The sequence below is a fragment of the Tachysurus vachellii genome, chromosome 14 (assembly GCF_030014155.1).
Source record: "Tachysurus vachellii isolate PV-2020 chromosome 14, HZAU_Pvac_v1, whole genome shotgun sequence".
Classification (NCBI taxonomy): domain Eukaryota; kingdom Metazoa; phylum Chordata; class Actinopteri; order Siluriformes; family Bagridae; genus Tachysurus; species Tachysurus vachellii.
Window position 1 is genome coordinate 17,347,187 of NC_083473.1, and position 13,852 is coordinate 17,361,038.

Consider the following 13,852-nt stretch of genomic DNA (forward strand, 5'->3'; position numbering starts at 1 on the left):
TTCTGTCCCACTTATATCATAAAATACATTTGAACATTGGATGTGTAAGGCCCATATAATTTCTACAAAATGACTCACAAGAGGTGCATCCAATCATAATAAATCATTCTGGGCCAGAAATCAGTTTTCAAAGCAGATTTAATCAGCACCTGACACAAAAGTTTTTCTAAGACACCTGCCTAAACCATTGGATTTTTGATTATCATGTTCTTCATATCTTTCAGGTTATTTGAACAAGTAAGGAATAAAATCTTGTTGAATTGTTCTGCCTGACATTTTAAAGATAAATAAAAAGTAAAGTGACCCAAAACACTAATATATATATATATATATATATATATATATATATATATATATATATATATATATATATACTATTAAGTATAGTAACACTACTAAAAAGCTGTTGAAGGTTCATACTGTATAGTCATATTTATGCCCATGTTTGTGTAATACTTGCAGAATTACTGAGCTGCACAGAATATACTGAAATAATAATGAAACAGACTGTTCAGGAGAATTTTTCACAAGTCTTAGTTCAGCGAGATGTTTTTTGTGGTATGCTGCAGGAAGTTTGATCAATGATACGTCTTCGTGTGATGCTGCTCTTTCTGCACCTACGCGCAACAGCGCCCTCTATGACTAGAGTTGTCCAGAGAGTGAAGTACAGATTCACACTGTTTGTCTTGCTGGACCTCCATCAGTCTGCAGGTACAGAATAGAGTGATCGGGTATGAATTTTTCTTTATACATTTTTAGAAATATTCAACATAAATCCATTTTACTGTATTAAATTTTATTCTGGAGTCTCACCTAGCCAGATGTGTCATCGCCTCTTCTATATTATGGCCACTTTTAGCACTGCATTCAAAGAAGTCAGCCTGGTATTCCTTAGATACAAATATGACTACATTAACAGATGAAATAAATAGTTAAAACAAAGCAGGAAAGTCTTGAAGTATTGATTACCTCAGCCAGCTTCTGTCCCTGAATGCTAGTCACCTGTCTACCTCCTCCATCCTCCATATCCACTTTGTTGCCTAGCAGTATCACACATGCACCATCAGCCTTGTGTTTCTGCCAGAAGGATGATTTCACATTAGCATAACCAATCATGAGATAAACAAGCTTGTGCACATATTAATATGGACAAATCTCTGCACTTGACCCATTTCACCACACCATACTCCTTGACTATGTGGGAATGCAAAACACTTTTGGCTCATTTGCTTCACAAATTTGCCTCACCTGAACTTGGTCAAGCCAATCACGCACTGCCACGAACGAGGTGCTCTGAGTGACATCATACATGACCAGGATCCCATCTGCTTTACGGTAATACTGTGTTGTGATGCTGTGGAATCTGTGACAGAGGAAGCCCTGGGCATTTATTATTACATATCTTTTCATTTGAACTTCTCAGTGTAAGAAAAGTTTGATCTAGGAGGATAGCACCTTGACGTTTCTTTATAAAGTAATATTAGAATAATATGATTAATAATTGTAATAGTAGAATACGTATATATATATATATATATGTACAAGGCAGGGCACATCTTAGACAGGGTACCAAACAGTCACAGGGGACAATCAGACACACAATTTAGCCTATAATGCATGCCTTTGCACTGGGGGAGGAAAAAGCCTGAGAAAAACCCACGAAGCACAAGGAGAACATGCAAACTCAACACACACACAGGGCAGAGACAGAACATTCAACCCATGAGTCCGACGTACTTGCCATTATGCCACCATGCCCTCCATTTATATGACATATTAAGTATTATTAATGAATGTTACAGATGCCTTGGTATAAATGAAAAAAATGCTATATTGACTGCTAAATGGTCATCTTTTTTCTTACCTCTCCTGTCCTGCTGTATCCCAAAGTTGGAGAGCAATTTGGGTGGAGTCGAGCACTAGACTTCTCACCTGGAAGTCCATACCTGTGAAGAAAATGCAAATGATATTTGGACTTTACCCAAAAGCTTTCACGATGCCATGGCTCTAAACCTGATATTATGTATATTTACATGAGCAGAGGCTCGATCCGGCTTACCTACAGTAGTGCTCATTTTATTGGGGAAGTGCCCTCTGCAGTAGTGATGGATGAATGAGCTCTTACCTACTCCTGAGCTGCCTAAAAACACAACCTTGAACACACGCTGTAGGCCACTTAAACTAGTCTGTAAAAAAAAAAAAAAAAAAAAAATATATATATATATATATATATATATATATATATATATATATATATATATATATATATATATATGTGTATATATATATATATATTTATATATATACGTTTATATATATACGTATATATATATATATATATATATATATATATATATATATATATATATATATATATACACACACACATATGTACATATGTACATACAATATGCATATGTATATATATATATATATATATATATATATATATATATATATATATATATATATATATATATATATAAAGTAATAGTGATATCAGACCTAATATAATTAAAAAAAATTAAAGCAATTTTGTACATCGCTCTAGATAAGGGCGACTGCCAAATGCTGTAAATGTAAAGAAAAACACAAAAATATAACTAAAAAATCAGGACCCACATTCAACCATATAAATCTCTCAAGTTCTGTATTTGCATCCTTGCAAGCTTACAGTCTATTCCTTAGAAATTCTATGGTTAGGGGATAAGAGCATCATGTTCATATCTTTTTAAAAAGAAATAAAGATTGACTAAAATGACAGATCTTTACAATACCATTTTGTTGTACGTATCCACTTTATAGTTTTTCTCAGAGAGTGTTATCTCTGCCTCAGCAATCACATCAGGTGAGCTCTTCATCTGACCAACAAAACTGACCTGTCTTAAATATGAATTAAAAAAAAAATGCAATTAAACAGACCTCCAGGTTTATATACAAGGACAATTTTAACCTCTTAACCGTCTATGACATGTCAGCAGACTTACATTCCTCTCTTCTGTTATTAGTTTTCCTACAGTAATTACCAAATAATATATTTATCACACTATAAGAAGTTTAGGGCTTAGTTATTACATTATAATTGTATCCTCATGCAGCTGTTAAAAGTCTCATGGTGCTCTAGCTTTACAGAAAAATGGTTAACTACTGCATAAATAACCATAAATGAAATGATCAAAGGCTGACACTTTTATTTGAATAAAATTTAAAAATAAAAGTTTTAGAAAAACATGTTTGGTTCACCAATGCTGGACATCTTTAAATTAATGTATTTAAATGTTTTGTGATAATGTGAAATGTTTTGGAGAAAATGTTGTTACCTACCTTGTTGGCCTACTTAACAGAAAACACATTCAAATGATTAATATGCACTATATAAATAAAGTACTGTTAAAAATGATCGATTTCACTTCCAGTGACTCACCTGTTGCTAGGTCTCTTGGCCAAAATATAGTCTCCGATTATTGATCCTTTCTTCTCTAATGGTCTCTTCATCTTAGGTGTCTATGGAACAGTCCATGGAATATTTTGGCTTTAGAATAATTTAAGCATAATTACACAGCTGTACAAAATGGGTGTGAGGAAATAAACACATTTACGTTGATTTTAAATCCTCTTATTCTGTAAAGAACTTGTTTTTCTTGCATAAGTGACTTTTAAATGTGTTTCTGAAGACACAACATTTGGTGTTTGCATTTGTATATAGGTTTTGGATCATATGTAATAAAGACGCAGATAGAAGTGTGTACCATCAGTTATTTCTTTTATTGTGTACCGCGGTCGTGCTGAAAAACTCCCATTTGTTCATAAACCTGACTTACAAACGTTTCTCCAATTTTGTTCATGAGCATGAAACTGGAAACAGAGAAACTGATCACAGAGGAAGACGCAACACACAATAAATTCAATAAATTAATGCAACTTTACAAAAACACATAATGGTACAGACATATAAAATTCAGTCAAAAACAGTGTTGCATGCAGGATTTTAACAATTTACTCAAAAATCCTTTTCTGCACAGGAAAGAATTAAGAATTAAAAGAATTTTTACAGAGTGAGCTTTGGCATAATTTCATGATTTAGAGATCATGATTTTATGATCATTTTTGAGGAAATTGTTAAAATGACCTTATACAGGTTTCCGTAAAGAACAAGAAGGAAAGAAAATCTGATTATCGCATATAACATAAGTCATTAGGTCTCCTACGTTTCTGACTGTAATAAAGCCTTTCATCAGGACTCTTTTTTGTTTTAACCACTAAAAGCTAAAAGTCCAATAGAATTGTAGAAATATTCGGCACACAAATAAAGTGGTGTTAACTACCCACAAGGGAATTTGACTGCCAGGTGGTCAAATGACTCACACACACCACAAGTATATGAAGCTACAAGCTGCAGTTTTATGCCTTATTTTGTTGCTTGCATGAAGATCATGAAAATTTATATATTGTGTTCACATTCTGTGCGATTTCTAACATTATTCCCAGTCTGGATGAGTAAAATTCAGATGTGAGGTGAGCAACAGTAAAGAAAACTCTAAAGGGAAACTATGCTGTGCTTTCTGTAACAGACACAATGAAAAGGGGCTTTTTTGTTCACTAATAAAAAACATGTCAAATTTTAACCTGAGAAACATTTTTCCTTTCACATTCTTCAAACTGGCCTCAGGGCCCGGAACACGAAACCCATCACATGGCTGTGAGTAATCATCAAGACAGCTGTGTGTTCGTATTCTCATTGTTGTTCATTCTTTTAAATGAAGGCTTTTTGAATTTCAGGGAAATAAATTGCCTTTCTGAACAAGAAAAATTGCTCTATTTACAATACAACAGTCTTTAATAGTGGAGTCCATGTCTGAGAAACCATTATTATGTGTTTGGAATCTTCAGTAGACAATCGGTCTAGCGTAACCCTCATTAGGACAGAAGCCCAGAGCAGAGCTGCATGCAAAGGCAGAGAAAGCAGGTGAAGAGTTGCTGGTTTCTGCTGAACAGACATGCACATCACTGACCACAGTTTCACACCAGTCCTAATGAGCAACCACATATAACCCCAGCACAGAGTCCAGTTCAGTACGGGTAAAAAGAGTAAGCACCCCACGGTGGGGTGTCTTGGCCACAGCTGGATTGTAGGTAAGATGGAAGAGGAGGCATGAAGGATTGTCTCTGACTAACCCTCTTCTGATCCTGCTGTGCATCCTTCTCATCCCGCAGACGCTTGTTCATGTCCCTGAGGAAGACACAGGATGAAACAAATATATATTTAAAGAAATGGATTCTGAATCTCTATAAATAAATATAATTTTTACATTTTGTGTGTGATTAAGTGCTAGGTTGATATATCCCAAGGTTAATATAATCGGACGATATTTGCCATTTTTTGATTGTCGGATAAAAATTCCTGTTAGGGAATAACACCCTAAACATATGAAATACAAAGTATTACCGGTATATAAAATAGTATAAAAAGAGCAGCCTATCACACCAGAGCTGCTTATCTCTAACAAAGACATCGACTGTTTTGATCAGCTCGTAAACAGTTCTTCCAAATGCTTGTGCTTGTTAAAGAAGAATTACTGCAGTGTCTTCTGACTCGTTTCTCTAAACAGTACTGCAAAGTTTGTGACAGTTGTTATTGTGTGAATCTAAAAGATATTATCTTCATTATTTGTCACATTCTACATTAGAAATCAAGCTCTTGGATATTTTCTATACTCTAAATCAACACAAGAGGAAATGATATCAGCAGGTTACCAAATTACTAGAAACAAATATACTTTAGATTTTTTACCTTGACATATTTTGGATTGAAGTTTATTTTTCTGCATCCATATCTGAGGTATACATGTTTGTGTCCAAATACATTTTTGTATATACACTGCACTCGTACATCTGCTTTTTCCAGTTTTTACAGTTTCTGTGTGTGCCTTGTGTGTGTGTGTACACTCCCTGTCTTATCTTCTACCTGATATCTGTCAAGAGCAAATAAACCTGAAATGGACAATGACCTGGAGACACACCCGCAGACAGCTTCAGGTAATGCTAGGCATGAATGTAGTCTTACCTGAGCAGATCCAGCTGCCTCATCAGGCTCTCCTTCTCTTTCTGCATATTTTTGGAGACTTTCAGCACTTGCCTTGGAATAAACAAAACACACACACACACGTTACAACTACTGTGAACACAAAGATAACATCTCAACTCAGAGGTTTATGTTGAGAACTTGGGATGTTCTCCTTAATCCCAAGTTCAGCCAGTGACACCAAAGCAAAGCAACAAAGCAGGATTTCTTACCTTTAAATGAGTCATACTCTATATGCTTGTATTGGCATTAGATCATAAGGAGATAAATACACATCTCTTATCACAGTTAGCTGCCTATTGTTTCACTAACAAAAGACAAATATGGAGAACGTGTATTTTCCTCATCTCGAATGTAAGAATTTGTTAAAAATTACATAATTCCAAGATCTAACTTTGCACTTTTAAATACTCCAAACACAACCTAAGTCACATCTCACCTCTGCTTGCCCTCCTGCTGATCTGTAAGTGTTTCCTGCAGGATCTGCAGCTGATTAAGTGCCTTCTGTAGCTCCTCCCGGCTCTCCTCCAACTGTTCCCGCAAATCTGCGTTTACCAGCTGCAGCCTTTGGTTCTGCCCCCGAGTGCTCGCTTGGTCCTTGCACAGAGCCTTGATCCGAGTTTCAAGCTACATGGAGTCCCAAGTAGAGCATTCAGAGTAACTCATAGGCAAGATGCTCTAACGGCTCTGAATTAACAAAGAATCTAATTTATACCTCTCTCTGCTTGGTCAATGTGAACTCTAGTTCCTGCTCTCTCGTTCTCAGCTCCTGCAGTACCTGCTCTCTTTTGTCCCCCTGTCTCGCGCTGTCCTTCATCAGAAAATCATCATCACAATTGTTACCCATCATATTCTTAATGCAGGGCATTTATATGCACATTATTAACCTCATTTAATCCTCACTTACCACAGTGATTCGTTTCTTTCGCTCTTCTTTGAGCTGGCTCTCGAGGTCTTCGTAAAGCGAGCGCACCACACTGTTATGCTCGTCTTCTCGTCTGAGTGTGAGTCAACACACACAAAAAGTTACACACATGTAATGACACTACATGCCATTCTATAGCTTTAAATTCATTTCTATTCAAAGTCAGGTGTGCAGTGTGTCAGCTGACCTGTGCAGGGTCTCTTCTAAATTGTCCCGCTCTTTCAGTGCATCCTGAAGATGAGCCACGGCATGGGAAAGAATTTCCTCCAATAGATTCAACAACTCAGGCCTATCTTTCTGCAGATCACACCAAAGAGAACACAGCTCCCACTGACTACACACACACACAGAAACACACACACACAGCTAAATAGTAACAAAATAAAAATAACAGTGTATTAGAAATGTTTGGTGAAGAACAACACTCACTCTTTCAGGATTTTATCTGCTCCAAGCTCTATAAGAATCTGTGTGAATCTGAGCTCTGCTGGATCTTTCTCCTCACACTCTTCTATCAGCTCACCTGAGAAAAATAGACGGTTCTATGAATCTCCTGTTAACCAGCCGAACTACAGCAACAAATGCGCACATGCACTAGGGCCAATGCTCCGTGATGAGCTGTAAATAACCCATGAGCTTCACTAATTTCTTACCCATGAGCTTCACTGCTTTGCTTATGCCTCCTTAGCGTTAGATGGCTTGCCTAACATATGTAAAATATTTAACTGGTGATCAAAGGTGTAGAAAAGTTTACATGACACTGTAAGCTCTCAGCTCAGAGCTTGTTGGCATTATTTGTTGATTTTGATGTGCATTCATCTTGGGCTTGCAAAAAAGTTGACTAACAACCAACTGACTTACATCCTTTAGAGTCAGAATTCTGTGTGGATTCAGTTTTTCTGCATGGAAGCATCATCAGAAGTGCACGATTTAGAACTTATAGGGAACGGGGTTAGGACCAGGTAATACATGTTTCTGAGATAAGTGAATGTTTGTCATTAAAATCTTATATGTTTAGGCAAATTAACAAACTCTGATTTTTAGCAGTTGCTGGTAAAACTGTACTAAGCTGTGGTAGCTCAGTGCTTGAGGGTGGTGGACTACTAAGTTCAAATCCCAGAGCCATCAAGCACTGGCACTCCTGGGCCCCTGAGCAAGGCCCTTAACCTCCAATTGCTCAGCTGTATAAATGAGATAAATATAAGTCGCTTATAAGTCGATAAAGATAAGGGTGTCTGCCAAATACTGTAAATGTAAATGTATAGCAAGTTTAATTTTACCTGAAAAGTTTTGTTTTTACTTTTTTTTACTATTATTTTATTATTTTTATAAACAACAAAAGTAGAACAGAACTTTTTTCACTGTTTTTTCACTATGTCTGTTTTCATGATATACATATGTCATGATATATATATATATCATGACATATATCCTACATCACAAAAAAGTATTGAAGGATCAGAGTGCAAACACAAACCTAGACCAGTGTGAAACTCCAGGGGTGTGAGGAAGCCATTTCTGTCACGGTCCAAACTCTCAAACACCGACTCCAACTGCTCCGGGGTCAGTGGCACCTCTCCTTGCAACCGCTGTCATACAGAAACACAGACACCAGACACCAGTTTAACTAAGTTACTGTTATGAAACCAGGTAATTTACTACAAGCATACTTAATGTATGCATTTGGACACACCTGCAGGTCTCTCTTGGTGATGAAACCCTTGTTCTCTTTATCACATAGCCCAAACAGCTCTTTGGCTTTTCTCATTGTGTTCCTTGGGGACCTGAAGGTTGCACTGTCAGGTGAGGATCTTGTTCCTTTTCCTGAGGTTGGGGATCTAAATCTAGGGTTACAAGGAGATGCCTGACCACTGCCCTGACCTTCCAGCACCTCCCCATCTCTTAACCAGCCTGACATTACTGAGAGAGACAGAGAGAGAGAGAGAGAGAGAGAGAGAGAGAGAGAGAGAGAGAGAGAGAGAGAATAAGTAACCATGAATTCAGCAATTCACTAAACATTAAACTTACTGGTATTATGTGCTTTTCACCAAGTATTCCAAAATTTCTTATGGAATTTGTGGGTTAATAATTTGTCAGTTGTAGTAAATTAGTAGTTTCTTTTAGTCAAAAATGCAGTTCCCAGCAGAAACGCAATAGAGAGTCTAGAAACACTTATCAGCCGGGTGAAAAGAAAACTTAACCTTAAAACACACAAAGTTTATACAAAAAAATATGGGATTATATATATAAAGTGCTGCAGCACTGCACTGTTTAGGTATAGAAGAAAGGTGAGTTTCTGACATGTTACTAGGAAAAAACCCTTTAAGTTGGAAATTCAACTCAGAGAGTTAAGGAGGTTTCTCAGTCACATCAAAAAATGATGCCTGATGTTTGCATAGCTTTCAGTGTTACGTCAAATGCAGCACCACCGTCAGCAGGCAACGCTGGGCCTCATTCATCAAGCTGGATATAAACTGAATTATTTGCTATTCTTAAAAATTCTGTAAATTCGGAAAAACATCCATATCATTCTCATGCTCCTGCGTGTGCGTAAATTTACACATAAGAAGACAAAATAATGAAAAAATATATTAATCAACTTAATCATATAACTTATACCTTTATTGAATTATTGACAAATGTTGGCCATTGTGTTTGATGTAAAAAAGATGATTACATTATAAATAAATCTTGGACAACAATGAAGGTCTCATGTTAATTCTAAAGATGTCCAAGGTGAAGTTTTCCTTTAACGTCTGCACTTGTCTGTGCTAACAGTCTATAAGTCTAATAAGGTCTTAGCTTCCTGTTTATGCTTTATGCATGAGAATCTGTCGACATGTGCATTGAAAAGTATAACCAGAGCTCCATTTTAACCTCACCGCATGACTACAGTGAATAGTGGTAACATCTAAAACCTTAAGCAAAGAAAAGAGAAGCCTGATCCTTCCCTTATCAGCGTTAAAGTATGTCAACATGCAAACAGACATAAACCTCTTCAAATAACCGTGGCTAATTTCTGCAATGATCTACTGGAAAAATCCTCTGCTGGATGAACTACTTTGTTATGCAGCTCTGCCCATAGTAAATAACGGTGTGTAAATACTGGAGAGTCGATTACCACATGGTCCAAACACCTTTAAAAATAATGTGACGGTCTGTAGAACTGGTTAATTCATGCACACTATGATTATTAGGTCTGAATGAAATTGGAGCAACATGGCAAAAAATCCTGGACAGGGCAAAACAGCTGGGAATTTCCCAAAGGGACACATAGCAACACTCACACCCAAAACAAATAGAGCACTTTACACACATTCCTGTTGTTTTTGCTTTCGTTTGGTTACTCGCTGCCTCTCTCGCAAAGCTCCAGGATATCCAATAGCAGAACAGGATGGTCATATGATGGGACTATGTGTGTGTGTGTGTGTGTGCGCGCATGTGTGTGTGTGTGTGTGTGTGTGTGTGTGTGAGAGAGAGAGAGAGAGAGAGAGAGAGAGAGAGAGGGCGTGGAAACAGAAACAAAGGAAGATGCAAATAAAACATTTACCCACGTTTGCATTAGAGCTAGAAGCAATCACGACCTGACTGATGCGTTGGTGTGAATAGAAGATGGTACGCTGCACACAAAAAGACACAACTCATAATTTTCAACATAAGAAAACTCTCCCTCAACTTATAAAATCTAAAAAACAAAATAAAATATAACACTGCTGTATCTATATCTGGGCAGTGTGTTGATACTCAAAGAAGTATTTCATCCTCACAGCTTCAGGTCCAGGGTTCCTGAACTACTTTCTTTGCAGAATGTCTGTGTACTTCTGTATGGGTTCCTGCATGTGTGTGTGAGTGAGTTTGTGTATGTGTGCTAGCATGTGTGTGTGTGTGTGTGTGTGTTAGTTCATGTGAGTGAGTAAGCCAGTGAGTGTGTGTCAGTGTTTGTTAGTGTGACTGGAAGAGTGTGTGTGAGTGTGTGAGCGGGTGTGTGTGTATGAGAGACTGAGTGAATGTGTTTCTATAACGCCAATGTACAATACTTAAAAAGCAAAATAGCAGAAGATTACACAGTTCACAACTGTAAAGTATTTTTATTTTTTAATCAACCTTACAGTCAGTGCACTAAAAATCTCTTCACTGCACTCTACTCTGTTTTAACTACAACATAAAACATTCAGCTAGAGACTGTACAGGTCAAAATGGTGTAATATGATGTTGATGTTATAATACAAGACTGTTTATTGCTTTCAATCGAGGATCTAAAGACAGAATACTGCAGCGCTACTTTCTGTGGTTGGGAAAGGGTCAAATTTCAGCTTACAGTCACAAGACGCTGTTAAGAAAAAAAAAACACAAGCATAATATTACACCACGTTGAAGAGGTAAGTGTGTGAAATCATGTGTTTGATAGGATCCCACTTTTTAAACAATTTTTTCCTATTTATTTATCATCTACCTATCGATCCATCTCTAAAACTATTAATTATATAGTAATAATATTCAAATTAATTAGTTCAGTGCAGCCAAATAGTAGCTATTTTGGGTGCAAGACATTAAATAGAATGGTAAAAAAAACAAAACGCAGAAAAGCATCTCAGAAAGCAGAACATGTCAAACCTTGAGGCGGACAGGCAGGAGATCTCTTGTCTTGACTCTTGTCAAGAACAGGAATCTGAAGTAACAGCAGACACTGAAACTGGACAGTTAAAAAATTATTTTAGTCTTCATTGTGTTGATTGAATATCTGCATGGACGTACAGGTGGATAGTTTTTCTTTTAGTTATGATTATGCTACTTAAACAAGCAGCCAGTTTAATATTACTGACTGTGAAAATTAATCCATTAAGATTAATTGTTTAAAAATTAACCGTTTTATTTAAGTCAAAATTTAAATCAGGCTGAATAAAACAAATAGATAGTTAATAGATTTTTATTTTCTATATGGTATAAATACCAGCAGACAAATTATTAGAAAACCTAGTAATATAATGTTTTAATGTTAATCAAAATATGGTCATTTCAGCCAACACAAGTCACTGAATTAAACTGACTTGCTGCGCCATTCTGTATAAACTTTAGAGAGTGTTGTGTGTGAAAAACCCAGGAGACCAACAGCTTATAAAATACTCCAACCAGCCCGAATTGTACCAACATCCTTGCCACGATCCAAGTCCCAGAGATCAGACTTTTCCCCATTCTGTTGTTTAATGTGAACCTTAACTGAAGTTCTTCCCCTGTATCTACATGACTTTATTCATTTCAGGTATACAGGTGTTTCTTATAAAGTTAAATGAAGCTCAATAAAGACACAGATTTACAAGACTGGAATCTAGGAACACCTTTAGGATGAATTGGAATACTATCTGAACCCCAGATCTTCTCAGTCTTACAACATAAGTGTCTGATCTCACTAATGCTCTTGTAGCTGAATGATCACAAATCCACACAACATCTAGTGGAAAAACGTCCAGAAGATCAAGGAGAGCAACTCCACATTCATACCCATAGTCCTTGAATGGCTCTTATGGTCAGGTGTCCACATACTTTGGCTATAAAGTGTATTATATGAAAGTGTTTGTGTCTCTGTTTCCTTCCCGTTCAAACTACAACAATTTTTCAAAATACATGGCTGAATACACATTGACATTGACATAAGAGCCCAGTGCAGTGACTTGGTATTGCAGGTGTTAGATAAGCAAAACAGGAACTAAATAAATCTAATAGTGTTAGAACTTGCTAGAAAAAATATATAAAGGAGCAAAACATAGTAATAATAATAATAATAATAATAATAATAATAATAATAATAATAATAATAATAATAGATCCAGTGTATTTCCCTGTGCAACTCCCAAGGTTAAATAAACACTACAGTGCACAGAATCAAGTTATTCTGAATTTAGACCAAATGAGTCATGATCTGTTACAGAAAGTAAAAGAAGTCAGATTAGATGGTATTTTCAATCCTGTCATGTAGAATTTTAATCATGTTAGTTATGCATCAAGAACCGAACAAAATCAACATGGTATGAATGGGGTTTGGGACACTATTCTCCTTCTGCTGCTAAAGTAATCCTGTAATGTTTATCTACAGTAAAGTTAGAAGACTTCACCTGTAAACCTTAACTACAATACAAAAATACAAAACAGATGACACACATACTGACTCTTTATTAGTCTATTTATTATTATTTTACTATTGTTAGACTATAAACCTTGTTATAATGTATAATATTTCTCTACCACTGCTTATATACAGTACTCTGACTATAGATAAGAGCTATTTCACACATTTCATTAGAACCCAGAATAACAAGTGTCTAACTCACCTTTATTGGTGTTCTCCAGCCTCCACCGTCTTACAAGTTGCTCACATGCCGCCAGTCACTCACTACCTTCTCAACTCCACTCACTGTACGTGTATTCTAACTTAGCTCACTTCCGCTCTTCTGCCACTAGAGTGCAGAAAACTATATTACCGTAATCTGTCGTATAAAGGGTCATAACAATGCTGTGTTCAGAGATAAAAACAAAGAGGATGAGTGATGATGGTCTCCTCGTCCCTAAGTTCAGCAAGTGACATCAAAGCAACATGGAATGAGTTTTATTGCAAGGATTTTCGTTAGATTAATAAACATACAGACATATTTGCTTGTTAAATCTTTAACACTGAATGTACAGTTTGCTAACACTTTCACGACATTTTTTTATCAACAAAAGATTGATATCAAAGGTTGTTATCAAGATGAGTGAGGTATTTTAAATCTATCCAAATCAATTCTGAGAAATTGGTTTGTATCAAATGATTCAATGAATCGACTCCGAATTCAACTCCAGTGTCTGGAAAC

At 36.3% G+C, this 13,852-nt stretch overlaps 1 protein-coding gene across 4 annotated transcripts; it reads right to left on the reverse strand.

The window, feature by feature from the left end:
- Positions 1-410: 410 nt before the first annotated feature.
- cracr2b (calcium release activated channel regulator 2B) lies at positions 411-13,451 on the reverse strand. Of its 4 annotated transcripts, none has more exons than XM_060886396.1 (20): positions 13,334-13,451; positions 11,622-11,700; positions 10,558-10,627; positions 8,701-8,927; positions 8,485-8,596; positions 7,437-7,530; positions 7,195-7,341; positions 6,990-7,080; positions 6,798-6,893; positions 6,522-6,709; positions 6,065-6,136; positions 5,176-5,230; positions 3,425-3,504; positions 2,778-2,883; positions 2,060-2,186; positions 1,865-1,946; positions 1,249-1,363; positions 970-1,077; positions 814-890; positions 411-705 (listed from the first exon to the last, which is right to left on the reverse strand). In XM_060886396.1, exons 4-20 carry the CDS (start codon positions 8,923-8,925, stop codon positions 618-620), a joined length of 1,863 nt encoding a protein of 620 aa, XP_060742379.1. In that variant the 5' UTR covers positions 8,926-8,927; positions 10,558-10,627; positions 11,622-11,700; positions 13,334-13,451; the 3' UTR covers positions 411-617. The 4 variants fall into 4 exon arrangements, 3 of the variants coding, with proteins under 3 accessions (XP_060742379.1, XP_060742380.1, XP_060742378.1); XM_060886395.1 differs by having other exon boundaries at positions 412-705; positions 10,562-10,627; XR_009649450.1 differs by having other exon boundaries at positions 645-705; positions 970-1,040; positions 10,562-10,627.
- Between the last annotated feature and the right edge of the window lie 401 nt (positions 13,452-13,852).

Bases quoted from the DNA above. Each gene is read 5' to 3' on its own strand.
- cracr2b (XM_060886397.1), bottom strand. From the start codon at position 8,925: ATGTCAGGCTGGTTAAGAGATGGGGAGGTGCTGGAAGGTCAGGGCAGT. The intron at 2,884-3,424 runs GTGAGTCACTGG...TTCATATTTAAG, and splicing joins GCCAAGAGACCTAGCAACAG to ACAGGTCAGTTTTGTTGGTC. The intron at 2,187-2,777 runs GTATTGTAAAGA...TTTTTTTTACAG, and splicing joins TGGATACGTACAACAAAATG to ACTAGTTTAAGTGGCCTACA.